This window comes from Asparagus officinalis, chromosome 8, assembly GCF_001876935.1.
Source record: "Asparagus officinalis chromosome 8, Aspof.V1, whole genome shotgun sequence".
Lineage (NCBI taxonomy): Eukaryota > Viridiplantae > Streptophyta > Magnoliopsida > Asparagales > Asparagaceae > Asparagus > Asparagus officinalis.
Window position 1 is genome coordinate 102,585,967 of NC_033801.1, and position 13,275 is coordinate 102,599,241.

Sequence of the window (13,275 nt, forward strand, 5' to 3'; positions counted from 1 at the left end):
ATTGGCAATCCGAGTGAAATTACCAACTTCGTGTAGTAGCGTAGTAATAGTATCTTAAGAGGGTGTAGTTTAGTTACACTTATCCATCTAAATTTACTTATATGAGAAGTTCCAGGAACTTATTTTGTTTATACAGAACCAGTAGATGTAGATAATGTACTTCGACCCTGTTATCAATCTTGATAGGCAGCCTCGGTTCTAGTTTCATATTGCAATGAGAAGCATGCAAAGCGAAAACTTAGCTAAATCATGAGTTAAAGCCCCGGAAGATAAAACACACGACATTGCACATACATCTCCAGCTCACGTATACATAATTGTTCTATGGTACTCCAAAGACAAAAAAAAAAGGCTCAACAAATATTCTTCTTTTCTTCTTTTACTCTATAACTCGAGGTATGATAATTAATAGAACATATACAAAATTTCTGGAGGCAGGCAATTCATCCTTATTTCAGCCTCGTATACACTGCCAAAAACATACATTATGTACAAAAAGAATATAACAATATGCCAACAATCTCCTGTCTAATTCACTTCGCATTAGACCATAGTCCGTAATCTTGTCAATAATATTTGCATGCTCTCAAGATTCTGCTGAAGTTGTTTCATTTCCTTAACATGATCAGGAGGTTCTGAGCTGCTTAATTCTGAGATTAGTGCTGAGCAACTGGCCTGTGACTCTAAAATCTCTGCTTCTAGGGAAGCGATAGTTGATTCAATACTGCAATTGGGAGCTGGACTTCCAATGGCATTATGCTTAGGAGTGAAGCTGATACTATTGTTGCTGCTTCGCCTGCTAAGTTTCTCCGGTGTGAAGATTTTATCTAAACTCTCAGTTCCTGAACATTTGATGTTATATTTAAAGTCAGTTTGTCAATGGTCTTGGAAGGGCAAATTTCACGAACTCCCTTGAAAACTTTATAAATCATAGAAAACACTCTGGAATTTGTCTGAATAAGTCAAAAGATTGAACATAGCTACCCTAAGCTGTAAAGTGCTCCATAGGTGACAACTTTGAACAATTTAACCGTATATTAACCTTTTCCAATAAGGTTGGGGGGAAGTTGCTTAAACTTTTTACTGTACCCTATAACACTTTCTAATGAATTTCCAATAGTTCAAGGGTTTTAATACAATTTTGAAAGCTAAAGGGAGGTCTCTATGATTTATAAAGTTCTGGAGGGTTTAGTGAAATTTACCCCCATTTTATGTCAATCTCAAATGTACCAAAGATACTAAATGATTAGGCATCTTATCAAGGAAGGCGATTTAGCATGCATTCATCGATGCGCAAAGCAATTTTAAAAAATCCATTCTACTCCAAAACCGAGTATCAGTAAGTCGCATTGTGAGATTTCTAAATATTCAAACACAGGATAGCACGAAGATACAGCAACAAGCCAATAAAAGAATGAGGATCAGACTGACATCTTAGCTCTAAAACTAGTAAGTGCTCTGAAACTGAGATTTGTGAGATTTTGTGCAACTCATCCTGATTTTTCTATTATTTATTTATTTATTACTTTTTATTATTATTTTTTTGTTTGTTTTTTTTTTTGTGAATAAAAAAACGTGTACACACCTTAAGAAATTCAGTGAAATTAAACTATGTACCAAGATTACTGAGTTAAGTGAAATTAAACTACGTACCAAGATTACTGAGCTGGTTTATGGTACCCTGGCCAATAGATTTATCAAGCTTAAGTAAGCGCAAAATCCCTGCTGCAATTCTGCCCATTGAGTCGACCTCGGATCTGCAGAGAAATGCAAGGTGTTCCACTTCTTCCTTCGTCACAACTGCCTCAATCTGCATGAAGAATCAACATATTTGATTTGACCGTTGGATATAAAAAAGGAGAACGATGAATTGATTATTAGAAGAATGAGAGATTGCTAACCGAGTGTTTAACAGAAAACTTGATGTTCTCCACTGCCCACTTGTCTACTTCAGCACTTCCATCTTCAGATTGTACAAGACTGACTTCAACATTCACACCTTCAATATCATCCCCACTTCCTATGGTCTTTTTACTGGAGTCTACTTGATTATTAGTTGAGTCTCGGAAGAAACCAGTCTTGGAGTGAGGCTTCAATGCCTGTAAACCTTCTACACCCACCTGCAAATGTTTCCAACAATATTAGCAACGATTTCAAGGAGATCTACTGAGTAAACTAATACTGAAATAAAGCGTTCTATGCTGAATGGACCAAATGCGAACAGTTTCTATATAAAGAAAAAAGACAGCTACCACAACTTGCAACGTCCATTCCACGCCTTCACAACTTAAACACTCATCAAAGTAGTGATTTGCAATGCACTGTACGCATCGACCAACACTTCGGGTGAAATTGAGGAAAGGTAGCTGTATTGTTAATCTGTAGTAACATGACAATAAAATTCTATAGCCAATGACTATTGTATATGTTTTCTTCACACGTTGCTTCACAATTATAGAAACTACAGTGATAAAACCCCATATCATATCATACTCCCTTTAAAAGCACGAGTTTGGAAAATCTTTTTTAGACAAATATACCCCTTTATAGTTTGAACTATCTTATCTATAATCAAATTCTAATTTTCAATGGTCAATATTACCCTTCACTATTTTGAATATTTTATTTACATCTTAATCTATCGTAATCATAATCATATCTTATCCTAATCCTATGTGAACCATGTTTAGCTTAACAATTTAAAAAAACTAATATTAATAAAATATATAAAACATAAAAATGATATTAGTTTGTTAAGATAAAGAAATTACAAGTAGATAACATATTATAATACATGAATTATTACAAAAAAACCATAAAAAGTTTTAAAATTGCAGAAAAGACCCTAAAAAGTTTAAAATTATAAAACTCATCCAAATGTCTCAAAACTTAAAATAAAAAACATGAAATTAAAAAATTAACATCTGTTTGCAAAGAATTTCAAATTTACAATTAACACCTCAATGTCTCAAAAATTATAGAAACACCCTCAAAAGTTTAAATTACAGACAAGCACATTAAAATTCTAAAATTTTAAAACTTACAAACAACACAGATGAATTCAAGAGATTACCATGATACACCTAAAATTTTTGACATTTAAATTTAAATTTTTTAATTAACACCCTCAATATCTCAAAAATTATAGAAACACCTTCAAAAGTTCAAATTATAAAAAGCCACCCTAAAATTCTAAAATTTGTAAATAAAATAAGATGAATTCAAGATATTACCCTTAGACACCTAAAAAATTAAAATTTGCCAAAATTAACCTCAAAATTTTTAAAAAACTCCTTCAAAATTTAAAAATCGTAAAAAAAACTCTAAATTTTCAAAAAATTTAACTAGCACACATCAAATTCGTCGATTGGTAGACCGCTAAAATTTAATATTTTTCAAAATTAATCTATAGTTTTAATAATTGCAAAAGACACCCTCAAAATTTTAGAGTTACAAGAAATATATATATATATATATATATATATTAAAATTTCTAATTTAGGGATTTACTATCCATTTTCAGCATCTAAGAATAGTCTAAGTTGATACTGGTAAACAAAAACAATAAGAATTGATTAAAAACATCCGGTTAATGGATAAAATTTTTAAAAATATTATAGATTAAAAATTATCGGCACTATATAAATTAAAGTAATTTCATATAATTTTAGTAATAAGTTGGGGTAGCCAAAATACATTCGTAACATTAATTGATAGATGTTTAAATCCATAGAAATGATAAAACACTATAATATTATACCTTAGCATTAATTGATTTTAATTTAGAAACTTTAATCTTTGACGTTAATAATATTTATAGGGTAAAAGAATACAAGGAATTACATATGGAGAAACTATTAGAATATTTAGAGATAACTTTAAAAGAATTGAGTTATTTCCATTGCAAATGGGAAAGTGATGGAAATAAATCTAAAATTCAGAAAACGTCAATGAATCACTTGAATTGGCATTAACATAAGACATATCTATTAATGAAGCACTGAATGAGTTACATTAAAAAATAATTTAATAACTTTATCCTAATCAAAGAAAAAATCTCCATGGAAGACATAAGAAAAATTAGTAAGTATTCATAAATTCCATACTGTGTTCTTCAAATTAAATATTAATATTATAATCTAAGAGAAATTGGTAATGAATAATGCAGGTATTTAGTTTAGATCTTTATGGAAAATGACAGGGATAGAGCAAAGGTAATATTATTGAAATAACAGAAATTCTTATTGGATGCACATCAGAAGAATTCATTTTAGAGGAAAATAAAGAGATAGCTTCTAATTTATTTAAGTAATAAATTAGGAACACAAAGAATTTTATATATATGAAATTAATATTTATTCTCATTGAAATAGAAAAAAAATCAAAGTCTATATTTTGAGCAGTTTGTGTTGAACATCATAAGTACATTTGACTTCTTTGTAAAGTTAAATGAGATGATAAAAAATTAACGAGCCTAGGAAAGATAATAGCATAAAAAATACAAAATTAGCCTGATGTCACAATTGATGTAGATGATGAAGACAATACTCTAGAATTGTCCGAGAAATGATAAATGATAAACCTGAAGAAGGATTGATCTTAACTCAATAAAAAATAAAATAGAAGAAATAAAAACAATATTTTATGAATATTTTATAGAATAGTTTAATTATTTTGAGTGAAATTAGGAATCTTTAGAAGGGAGTTTCATGAATTTTTTTCAGTACTTTTATATTCTTATGTGGATGTTTTTATCATATAAAAGTATACTAGAGTTAGCATTAATCTTTAATTTATATTTTTTTATGAAGTCTATCAATGATTAGGAATAAACTTCATATTCTCTTTTGCATCGTTTTAACATACTTTAAATCAATCATTTTGCCATATTGGTTTTAAATATTCACCTTCCTTGTATAACACTATTTTAATATTTTTCACTTTGCAATGCTATACTTTCTCAAATAAAGCTTAGTTTCATATCGGTCAAAAATAATATGAAAATTCAAATTATTTTTAAATTATATTTGTTTTTTGTCAATTCAAATATCAACATGAAAATTTAAATTGGGTGTATCCCATTTAAACAAATATAAAAAAATAATCGGGATGTAAGAGTTTAAAGAAAAAAAATGAGCACAAACTGTCAAAAATACTTAATCATGGTATTAAATCACGTGCATTGCACGTGTGTAAAAACTAGTCATGACTAAAATACCCACCAAGCATGCATGAAATTTTGCTATCAATAAATAGGGAAGGACCCTACCTCGTTTTGAAGGAAAAATAATAACTTTGCACCCTTTCTCCTGCTCTGTTAATTTACATATCTAGAATTTCAGTTCCTACAGTAAGAAATTTCTTATTTGATCTGGGTGAAAGCCTAGCGTAACCCATCCAAATGGTGCTACAGTATTCACTCAACAACAGAATCAACCCCTCCTAGTAGCACTAATTGCCGATCTCTCGACTATTTAAAGGAGAGAGTGGTTTGAGGGTAATATCAGTTGAAAGGACTTCTACCATATTAATGTAACATACTACAGGAGTCATCTCTACTTTCTCAACGGCACATGTAGAGGGGGCATTAGATTATTACTAACTGGCAACCTCAATATGACATGGACTTGGTAGTCAGGCAGAATAATCATCTCAAGAAAGTATGAGAAAGCAGTTCAAAAAAGAAAGTATGAGAAAGAAAATGTGATTTCCAGTCCTATAAGCTTGTGGAACTATCACTTATTAAGCATGCTCCTTCCCCTACACATTGATAATTATATGTGGGTAGGTATGTATCTATTAGCACAGAGTAAAAAGAAATAAGGGCTTGTATAGTACATAGGTTTTAATTGGGAAATTATTTTATTCAGAAAGATAAACCACAAGTCATCCCAACTATAGAGATGAGTTTTATATTGTACCTAATGGTTCACAGAAGACTGAAAGTTCAAAAAGAACATAGAAGTTGGAAAGAGAATTTAAGGACTACTTGCAAGTTACAAGGTCAAGCCATCTGCAGGTACAAATACAGATATTTGCCTTGCCAAAGGGAAAAGAATTGTGTCTTAATTATTGCACCCAAATGAACAACAGCAGATATAAAGTTTGCCCTTCCTCCTTAAGCACTGAAGAAATATATTAATATAAGACCTTGATTGCATTATTGACTATGACACGATCTTGTCCTTTAGAAAATTCATATGCATGAAAACATACATCACCAGATAATCCTGAAAATGTGTATATATTACTTATTGGGTGTCTCGGACTTACCTCCAAATAAGGCATCCAGGTAAACTTCCATCTTTTAAACTGAGCTCGCATGGCTTTAGAATGAGGAAAAATATTCCATACTCAACAGATGATTTATTAGTAAATATAACCAGAATTAACACCAATTGGTAGCATATACACAGGCATAAATAAGACTGAAGCAATGGCATAATAATGCTCACAGATATTGATCATGTTTTCTTCTAAATAGCAGCGTAAAGGAGATTTGCTACAAAAGAAATACGCGAAATTCTTACCGTAATCAATTCCACAGGATATTTCTGTGTTGTATGTAGTTTTCCTTTATTATCCAAATTATGTTTGTCACTACTTTTTGCTCTCACAATCAAACTACGGAATGTTGTATGCCAACACCTTTCTTCTCTACTGGCATCAACGCCGTTGCAACTCCCAGCTTCCATCTCTTGAGTGCCTTCAAGAGCAAATAACCAGTTGTTTAACTCTATAGCTACATCAATATCATCTGGCATTCCCAACTCCAGAAGCTTAACAGAGTCCTCATCATCCAAACACCCATCTGAAACATAAAATACAACAATCAATTAGAAAGTAAGAAAGAACACAGTTAGACACAGAAACACTATTTTCTCCGATACCTGGCATATACAAATCCACACTAATCTAATCTAATGAAAAAACAATCTCCACAGAAGATCATTTTAAAAATATTCACAAAATTCTGATATAAGTATCTATGCTATTCAATGCCAAAACTACTTAGTGTAGCAATAAATTCACATGATTAAGTTCCTCAATAACATTTAGTGATCCCACAGAAATTACCATAGAGAAAGAAATATTGATAACAAAACAGCAACATGAGCTTTATCACCAAAGAAGTTTTAAGTCAAAAGAGAGAATGGTGGAATAACAAAGATATGGTTTTGTAAAGGAGGAAGAACATACAACATACAATATCTACAACAAATAAGGTTTCATAGAATGAATAGACAGAAGCAACATCTCATGGACATTTTGTTGGCACATATTTATGAAATTAAAACATAAAAATCTGCAATGACAGATTAAAAGAAACATTGTGGAAAAGAAGATGATACTGCATTTACATGGGGCATTTAGAAAAAATAGGAGTTTAACCATCTTTAAGTATTTCTCAAAAAAAATATTACTGTAAAAACACTAACATTAGAAGATTTAACAAAACTGATATAATTAACAAAGCAACTTACAAAAATTACGATAAACCTACACTCAAATAATTTTGAAACTTCAGAGTATACTGAACAAATTCAAATATTAAAACTAATATACCAGTGATTACAAGTTAGAAAACACAAAAATCCTCTTGGATCAAATGTTATATTAGTAATTCCATACCACTTTCCTGATTGACGTCCATAAGAGGTGATGGTTTAAAAAGCTTTGCCAGCGGCCCAGAAGATATCTTGTCTAATCCTTTTGACAGTTCTTCACCTGGACCACCATCTGGCCCAAGTACACCAAACCTATGGAGAAGAGATTCAGTGTAGTTCATTCCGCCACCGAGACGTATCCCAGAGATCTTCACAGAGGCATTCAAACTATGACACTCCATATCCTTCATACTGTAAGGCAACACATTCACGGCAGTTATGTCAAGAAACGGAACAGGCTTCTTCTGTGATTGGTTTTTATTCTCAATCCAAAAAACTGTTCTCATTTGTGGATATCCACTTCCAACAACCAGTGATCCAGGTTCAGGCAGACTGATGTAATTCTTGTGAGATACCACTCCATCCTGATCCACACAACTGATGCAGACACTCTCCCAATGTAAGCTCGTTGACACAGCAAAAGCTCCACCGAGGGTACGGTGTGAAACTTTGACAAATAGATTATTTCCACTGAAGTGCAATAAAGGCATTCCTTGAATGTTTAAGGACGATGATTCCAAAAATTTAAGTTCTAGGCTATTGACAGAGAAACTTACAGCAGTATCACTTGGAATTTTTTCCATTAACTTATTACCCATAGACCCAATACTTTTGCTGCTAGCTTTGCTTACTTTACTCATCTTTTCACTGACTTGACCAAAGTAAGCATAAAGCCCTAAAACGTAGAACAGCTGCTCAACTGATGTATTGGATGAATACTCCTTGCATGCAACGCCAATTCTGACAATGCCTTCTGGAGGGGGAACAACTAAAAGTGGTTCCCCATCAGCAGTCACCATAGCTGCCTCGAAACAAGCCTCATGAAGTTCCACACATCTCCAGAGACCTGCAGACCAGTCAGCAGAATCTTTCTGCTCTTCTGATATATTGGTGGTTTCAAGTGAAAGACTGAGATGTGAAACCCGTGTTGTCCACTTTCTTTGACTAGCATCAATTGGCTGATACTCCCAAAGGCTAAAGCAAGCAGGATCTTTGTCCAGATGCAGCAACTTGCACTTTATTGATGGTGACTCTGTGAAAAGCAGGTCCTCAACATGAAGCCTCGCTCCAGAAAATAAAACAGGCGAATGAATGGCACCATATCCAGTATAACTTTCAACCTTTTCAGCGTCTAACGGGATGGTAATATCAAACCCTTTGAGGATCAACTGAAAGGAATTGACCGAGACATCAGGCAAAACATCACGGGAGTTGACCAAAATCCCATCAGCTAGGAAAGAGGAGATCCTTAAACAAGACTCTTCCTGAAGAACAATCTGAAAATAAACCCTATCATTATTGAGAAGGTGTGAAAGCAAACATGATAAATGGCAGAAAAGTTGATCTATGCATACAGTAAGAGGTTGGCAGTTAGTGACGGTCTGCGAAGCAAAAGTTGGAGGAGTAGGTGATGGGGCAATCTGAAGAGAATGGAGACAAATTAGAGGAACACCAGTGTCGAATTTCCAGTGCTCATCTCCTAGAGGATATATAGGAGGACAAAAGTTCTCACCTGCTAGAAACATGATGTACAAGTTAACTAATAATTGAAGCAAACAACTTCCCGAGAAATAGATCGCCAATAAGTGAACTAGTTATGAAGTACAAAATGAGTCCAGAAATAACCAAATCCTGGAGTTTGCATTGATTCGTTTGCAACAGCAAAGCCAGATGGCTGTATTAAGGTGCATGGAGGGCGGGAAAAGGTGTCTCTGCGAATGAAAAACTCCACAAACTAAGTTATTGTAAGATCATATCAAGTTATATATAAAGGAATGTAGTGGAGTTGTATTAATACAACCGAGTTAAATATAAATACAAGAAAGAGAACAAAAACCAAAGAAGAGCAGGTAGATATTTCATAAAACACAGACGCCAGATTTCAATCACCTTAAAATTAATCCACCAACCATAACACGTGACAAATTTCTGGTATTTTCTCCATCAGCAACACTGGCCTGCAAAATAACATAGCATACATAAAAGTGCGCAACATGGCAAACAACAAACAGAAATCCGCTCTACAAATTCTTGTGGAACCAAAAGAAGAATTAAACAGTACAAGGCCAATGCTACATGCTTCCAACTTTGAGCAATAAGAGGCTTAAGAGCTCTATCCTTAAAAAGTTTTTATGTTTGTTTTTTATCGTATTTGGAAACATACACCAGGAAAAACACACAAAGCAACAGCAAGACCCCTAATAGTTTAGGAAAGAGAATGAGAAGCAAACAGAAGATGAATTATATATAGACAACCATGAACAAAAAATATATTACCCGAGAAAAAAATAGTGACTGCAGCAACAGTTCAAGCTGAAATTCTGGAAGTAATATTAACATAGTCAATGCAAGATCAATCAGTAGATAAAGCTGTAAATTGAATTATGTTCCAAGCAGGAGACTTTGACAACGATCAACACAGGTGATTCTTTGGAAAATATATATACCTGAATCTTTAATGCACAGAAATATGTGGTCTACAATCACAGAAACCAAAGAACGGCCTGCTGCTTCTGCAGAACGCTGCTAAATAGAGATTTCAATAAGAAATCTAGAAAAAGTGATGAAAGGATTTGGGTAAATAAGAAACCATAAAGATAGCACAAAACCTGCTGTGCCTTAGGGTCCACATCTCCCCTATTCAAACAAACGTAAAATCCCGTCATGAACCGCAGAATGGCACGTAAACCTGCTCAGTGTCAATATCTTACTCAGATAAAAGAACAATGCTCAACACTTGAAGTCGCTTAGAGGAGGCAGTACTCACCTGGTTCGCTCAAAGCAGGACTTACAGCTTCTGATATATGCAACCGAACTTCAAGCCCAAGTGGACTGTTCAGTTCTGTCCTTTGCAAAGTGATCTGAAATTAAATGCATGAGTATAAAATGGAAAAAATAGATGATCAAATAAAGTAAAATCAAAACATCAATTTTAAAAGCATTGTGAAGGTTTAAATTACATAAGCTTGCCCTGAAATTCCCTCTAGGAATCGTTCACCACCAAAAAACATTCGCTTCGCACCATCATCGTCTCTCTTGTTTGATACATCACTTGATGAGGTCAAGTGTGCATCAGTGAACATATCGGGATGAGGTAACAGATCAATGGACAATGATCCCCACTCTAGTTTCTGCAGTAGAAAAGAATACGGTTATTAAAGTCATTTGAATGCAGTATGAACAAATCACATGTTGTGGAGAAATGCCTAAATCCAGGATATTGTATACGCCTAAAAACCTTGAACACGTAGATAAATTTCTTATTATTGGAGAAGTCCCTTGCTTCCTTTAGGTTGACAACCTGTCACAAATAGACTTCATATGAAACCAATTTGAAAGGTACATGTATTGATGGGCAACTTAACATGAATAATAACTATCACCTGCCAATTCTCATTTGTCGTATACAGCAAAAGATTGCGGATTGTGATAGAAGCTAAAGGCGGTGACCTGATAGGCAACACCAGTATCTATATTAATATATAGAAATACTGCTAACAAAGTGATATCAGAATGTTACTCACGAGAGTATCAGGATATGCTCAAGAAACAGATGGATGCAACAGAAAGGGGCAACAGTGCATATTTATTAGACAAATAAGCCAAAGACCCAACTTCGAATACCTAAAAGAACCCTAGACAGAACAATGCAAATTAATCGGAGATAAATTGAATCAGAATTACCAAGTTGCGCCACCTTGGCTCCGAGCGCCTCCACGTGTTTCAATCAAAAGATTAACAGTGCCTACCTCCAACGTCATTCCATCTGCAATCTGAAAATGTAAATCAAATATTAAATAACTACATATTTAATGAGGAGCCATGCACTTCCAAAGCTCCAAAATTGCTGATAAGAAGAAGGTAACATCCAAAATTTCTTGGTGCCTTCATACTTATTGTTCTTCCTACAAATTTAGCTCATAGAAGATACGTGACCTTATAACAATGCATACCACAAGATAAGCAGTAGTAGGTTCCTAAGCTGTTTTCCTTAATATTGTGAAGTAACATAGGAAGAAGGATGATGTATGAGATAAAGCATTACTTCCCCAATGTCTAGGAGAAGAGTACTGTCATAAATTGGCAGAAAAATAATGTAGTCATTAAAATAAAGTGGTAGAAACTATTTTACCGAGTGAGCCAGAATAAACAAATAAAATCAACAAATTGCTGAAGGATCATTGACCTTGTTCACTACGTAGATGCATCTTTTAAGAAAAAGTCAACATACGTGCCAAGTGATTTTTCCGTAACATGAAAGCGCTTAAGATCATACATAATCTCACGTGTACACTAGAAACAAGATACTTCTATCAAAATTTAGGGTATTACAACTATACATTGCTATAAATCCAGATAAAGTAATTGAAGCAGTGGCTTAGCTTTGCTTCATGATTCCTTGTTCCTTGACCTAGGATAACTAAAAAAAGCCCAGTGAAGAAGCTTGTTACTGCTTGCATCAGCACGCACCATGTGCAAGGATGACCTTTCTTGGTAAGGAATGTATCTTACTTTCCCGAAATAAATATTGTGGACAACTTGCTGGACCTTTCCATGCTCCACTAAATGCTAAGGTATTGCTAAGGGACACTCACTCTAATAAACACAAAATGAAAGAAAATTGTTGGTAGTCTCTAGAAACTCACCCTAAATGCTAAAAAAAAGAGTTCTAACATAAAAGCTTCTTCGTAGTCATTTGGCCATCGTTTCAATAATTTACATGATAATAGCTTAGTGTTGTTTGGTTCTTCCATGCTCCATTGACCTTGAAGAAATTACAAAGGTCTGGTAACAAGCTTGTCACTCCAAGTGTGCAACTGGGTCAAGTTATCTTACTAAGGAGTATGTGATTGTCCCTGACATAATCATATAACAGCATAGTCGCACCGTCAAAATTGTGCGACATATTGTATGGACAAGCAATTTCTATATCTGTGTGAAGCAAAAGGGTTTTTTGGGGTTTGATTTCTGGAACTTTAGATTTATATGCGGTTTTAGGTATAAATTATCTCCCTTTGTTTTATTTGGAAAGAAACAAGGAGGACCTTTTCCAGTTGCCTAAAACAGAAATCCACACACATGCACACCAAGAAGCCCCTAAACTGATTAGGCTCTACATTGCTCAAAATAAAACCCAAGCATATCATGAATAGACAAGATTAGAATACATTAGAAGTACCTTATCAGCAAACCCATAACTGCTGCCCTTTGTAGTGCTGGATGATGATTGACTGCTACACAGAATGAGACAGAGAATCAGAACCAACCACTGAATTTTATTTAAAAAAGTTTAAAAAAGTAATTGCAATGTAATTACAGCTACCTGCTTGAACTTCTAATTGTTTCTGAATCTGAATTCTCTTCAAGAACCAAATCAAGCCTATCGATTTGGACAGTGATTGGTTCTGCTTGTACATAGGAAACAGCCGGAAGCTATAGCATAAAATAATTAGGCAACTAATCAAAAGGTCTAGAATTCATCAAAAATAATTTGTTCTCAAGACAACAAAAAAATATACCTCGATATCAATGAAAAATCCCAACAATAAACGAATGTGATTCAGCAAAAGGAATGATGACAACACATTGGCAGTCATTAAAGATGAGG

The 13,275-nt window shown here is 33.7% G+C and overlaps 1 protein-coding gene across 5 annotated transcripts in view; it reads right to left on the reverse strand.

The window, feature by feature from the left end:
• LOC109851412 overlaps positions 348-13,275 on the reverse strand; it is a 30,774-nt gene continuing 17,846 nt past the window's right edge. The window contains exons 3-20 of one of the 5 annotated variants that reach the window (XM_020421530.1): positions 12,991-13,100; positions 12,847-12,898; positions 11,352-11,440; positions 11,051-11,117; positions 10,906-10,968; positions 10,628-10,798; positions 10,435-10,528; positions 10,277-10,356; positions 10,115-10,190; positions 9,945-9,988; positions 9,558-9,625; positions 9,294-9,379; positions 9,023-9,180; positions 7,633-8,944; positions 6,531-6,811; positions 1,902-2,120; positions 1,654-1,810; positions 348-842 (exon numbers count right to left, since the gene is read on the reverse strand). In XM_020421530.1, coding sequence (XP_020277119.1) covers positions 544-842; positions 1,654-1,810; positions 1,902-2,120; positions 6,531-6,811; positions 7,633-8,944; positions 9,023-9,180; positions 9,294-9,379; positions 9,558-9,625; positions 9,945-9,988; positions 10,115-10,190; positions 10,277-10,356; positions 10,435-10,528; positions 10,628-10,798; positions 10,906-10,968; positions 11,051-11,117; positions 11,352-11,440; positions 12,847-12,898; positions 12,991-13,100 — 3,426 coding nt within the window. In that variant the 3' untranslated portion in view covers positions 348-543. Of the gene's footprint in view, positions 843-1,653; positions 1,811-1,901; positions 2,121-6,530; positions 6,812-7,632; positions 8,945-9,022; positions 9,184-9,293; positions 9,380-9,557; positions 9,626-9,944; positions 9,989-10,114; positions 10,191-10,276; positions 10,357-10,434; positions 10,529-10,627; positions 10,799-10,873; positions 10,969-11,050; positions 11,118-11,351; positions 11,441-12,846; positions 12,902-12,990; positions 13,101-13,275 lie in introns of those variants that run through there. The other 4 variants (XM_020421529.1, XM_020421528.1, XM_020421527.1 and 1 more) reach the window with 4 other exon arrangements.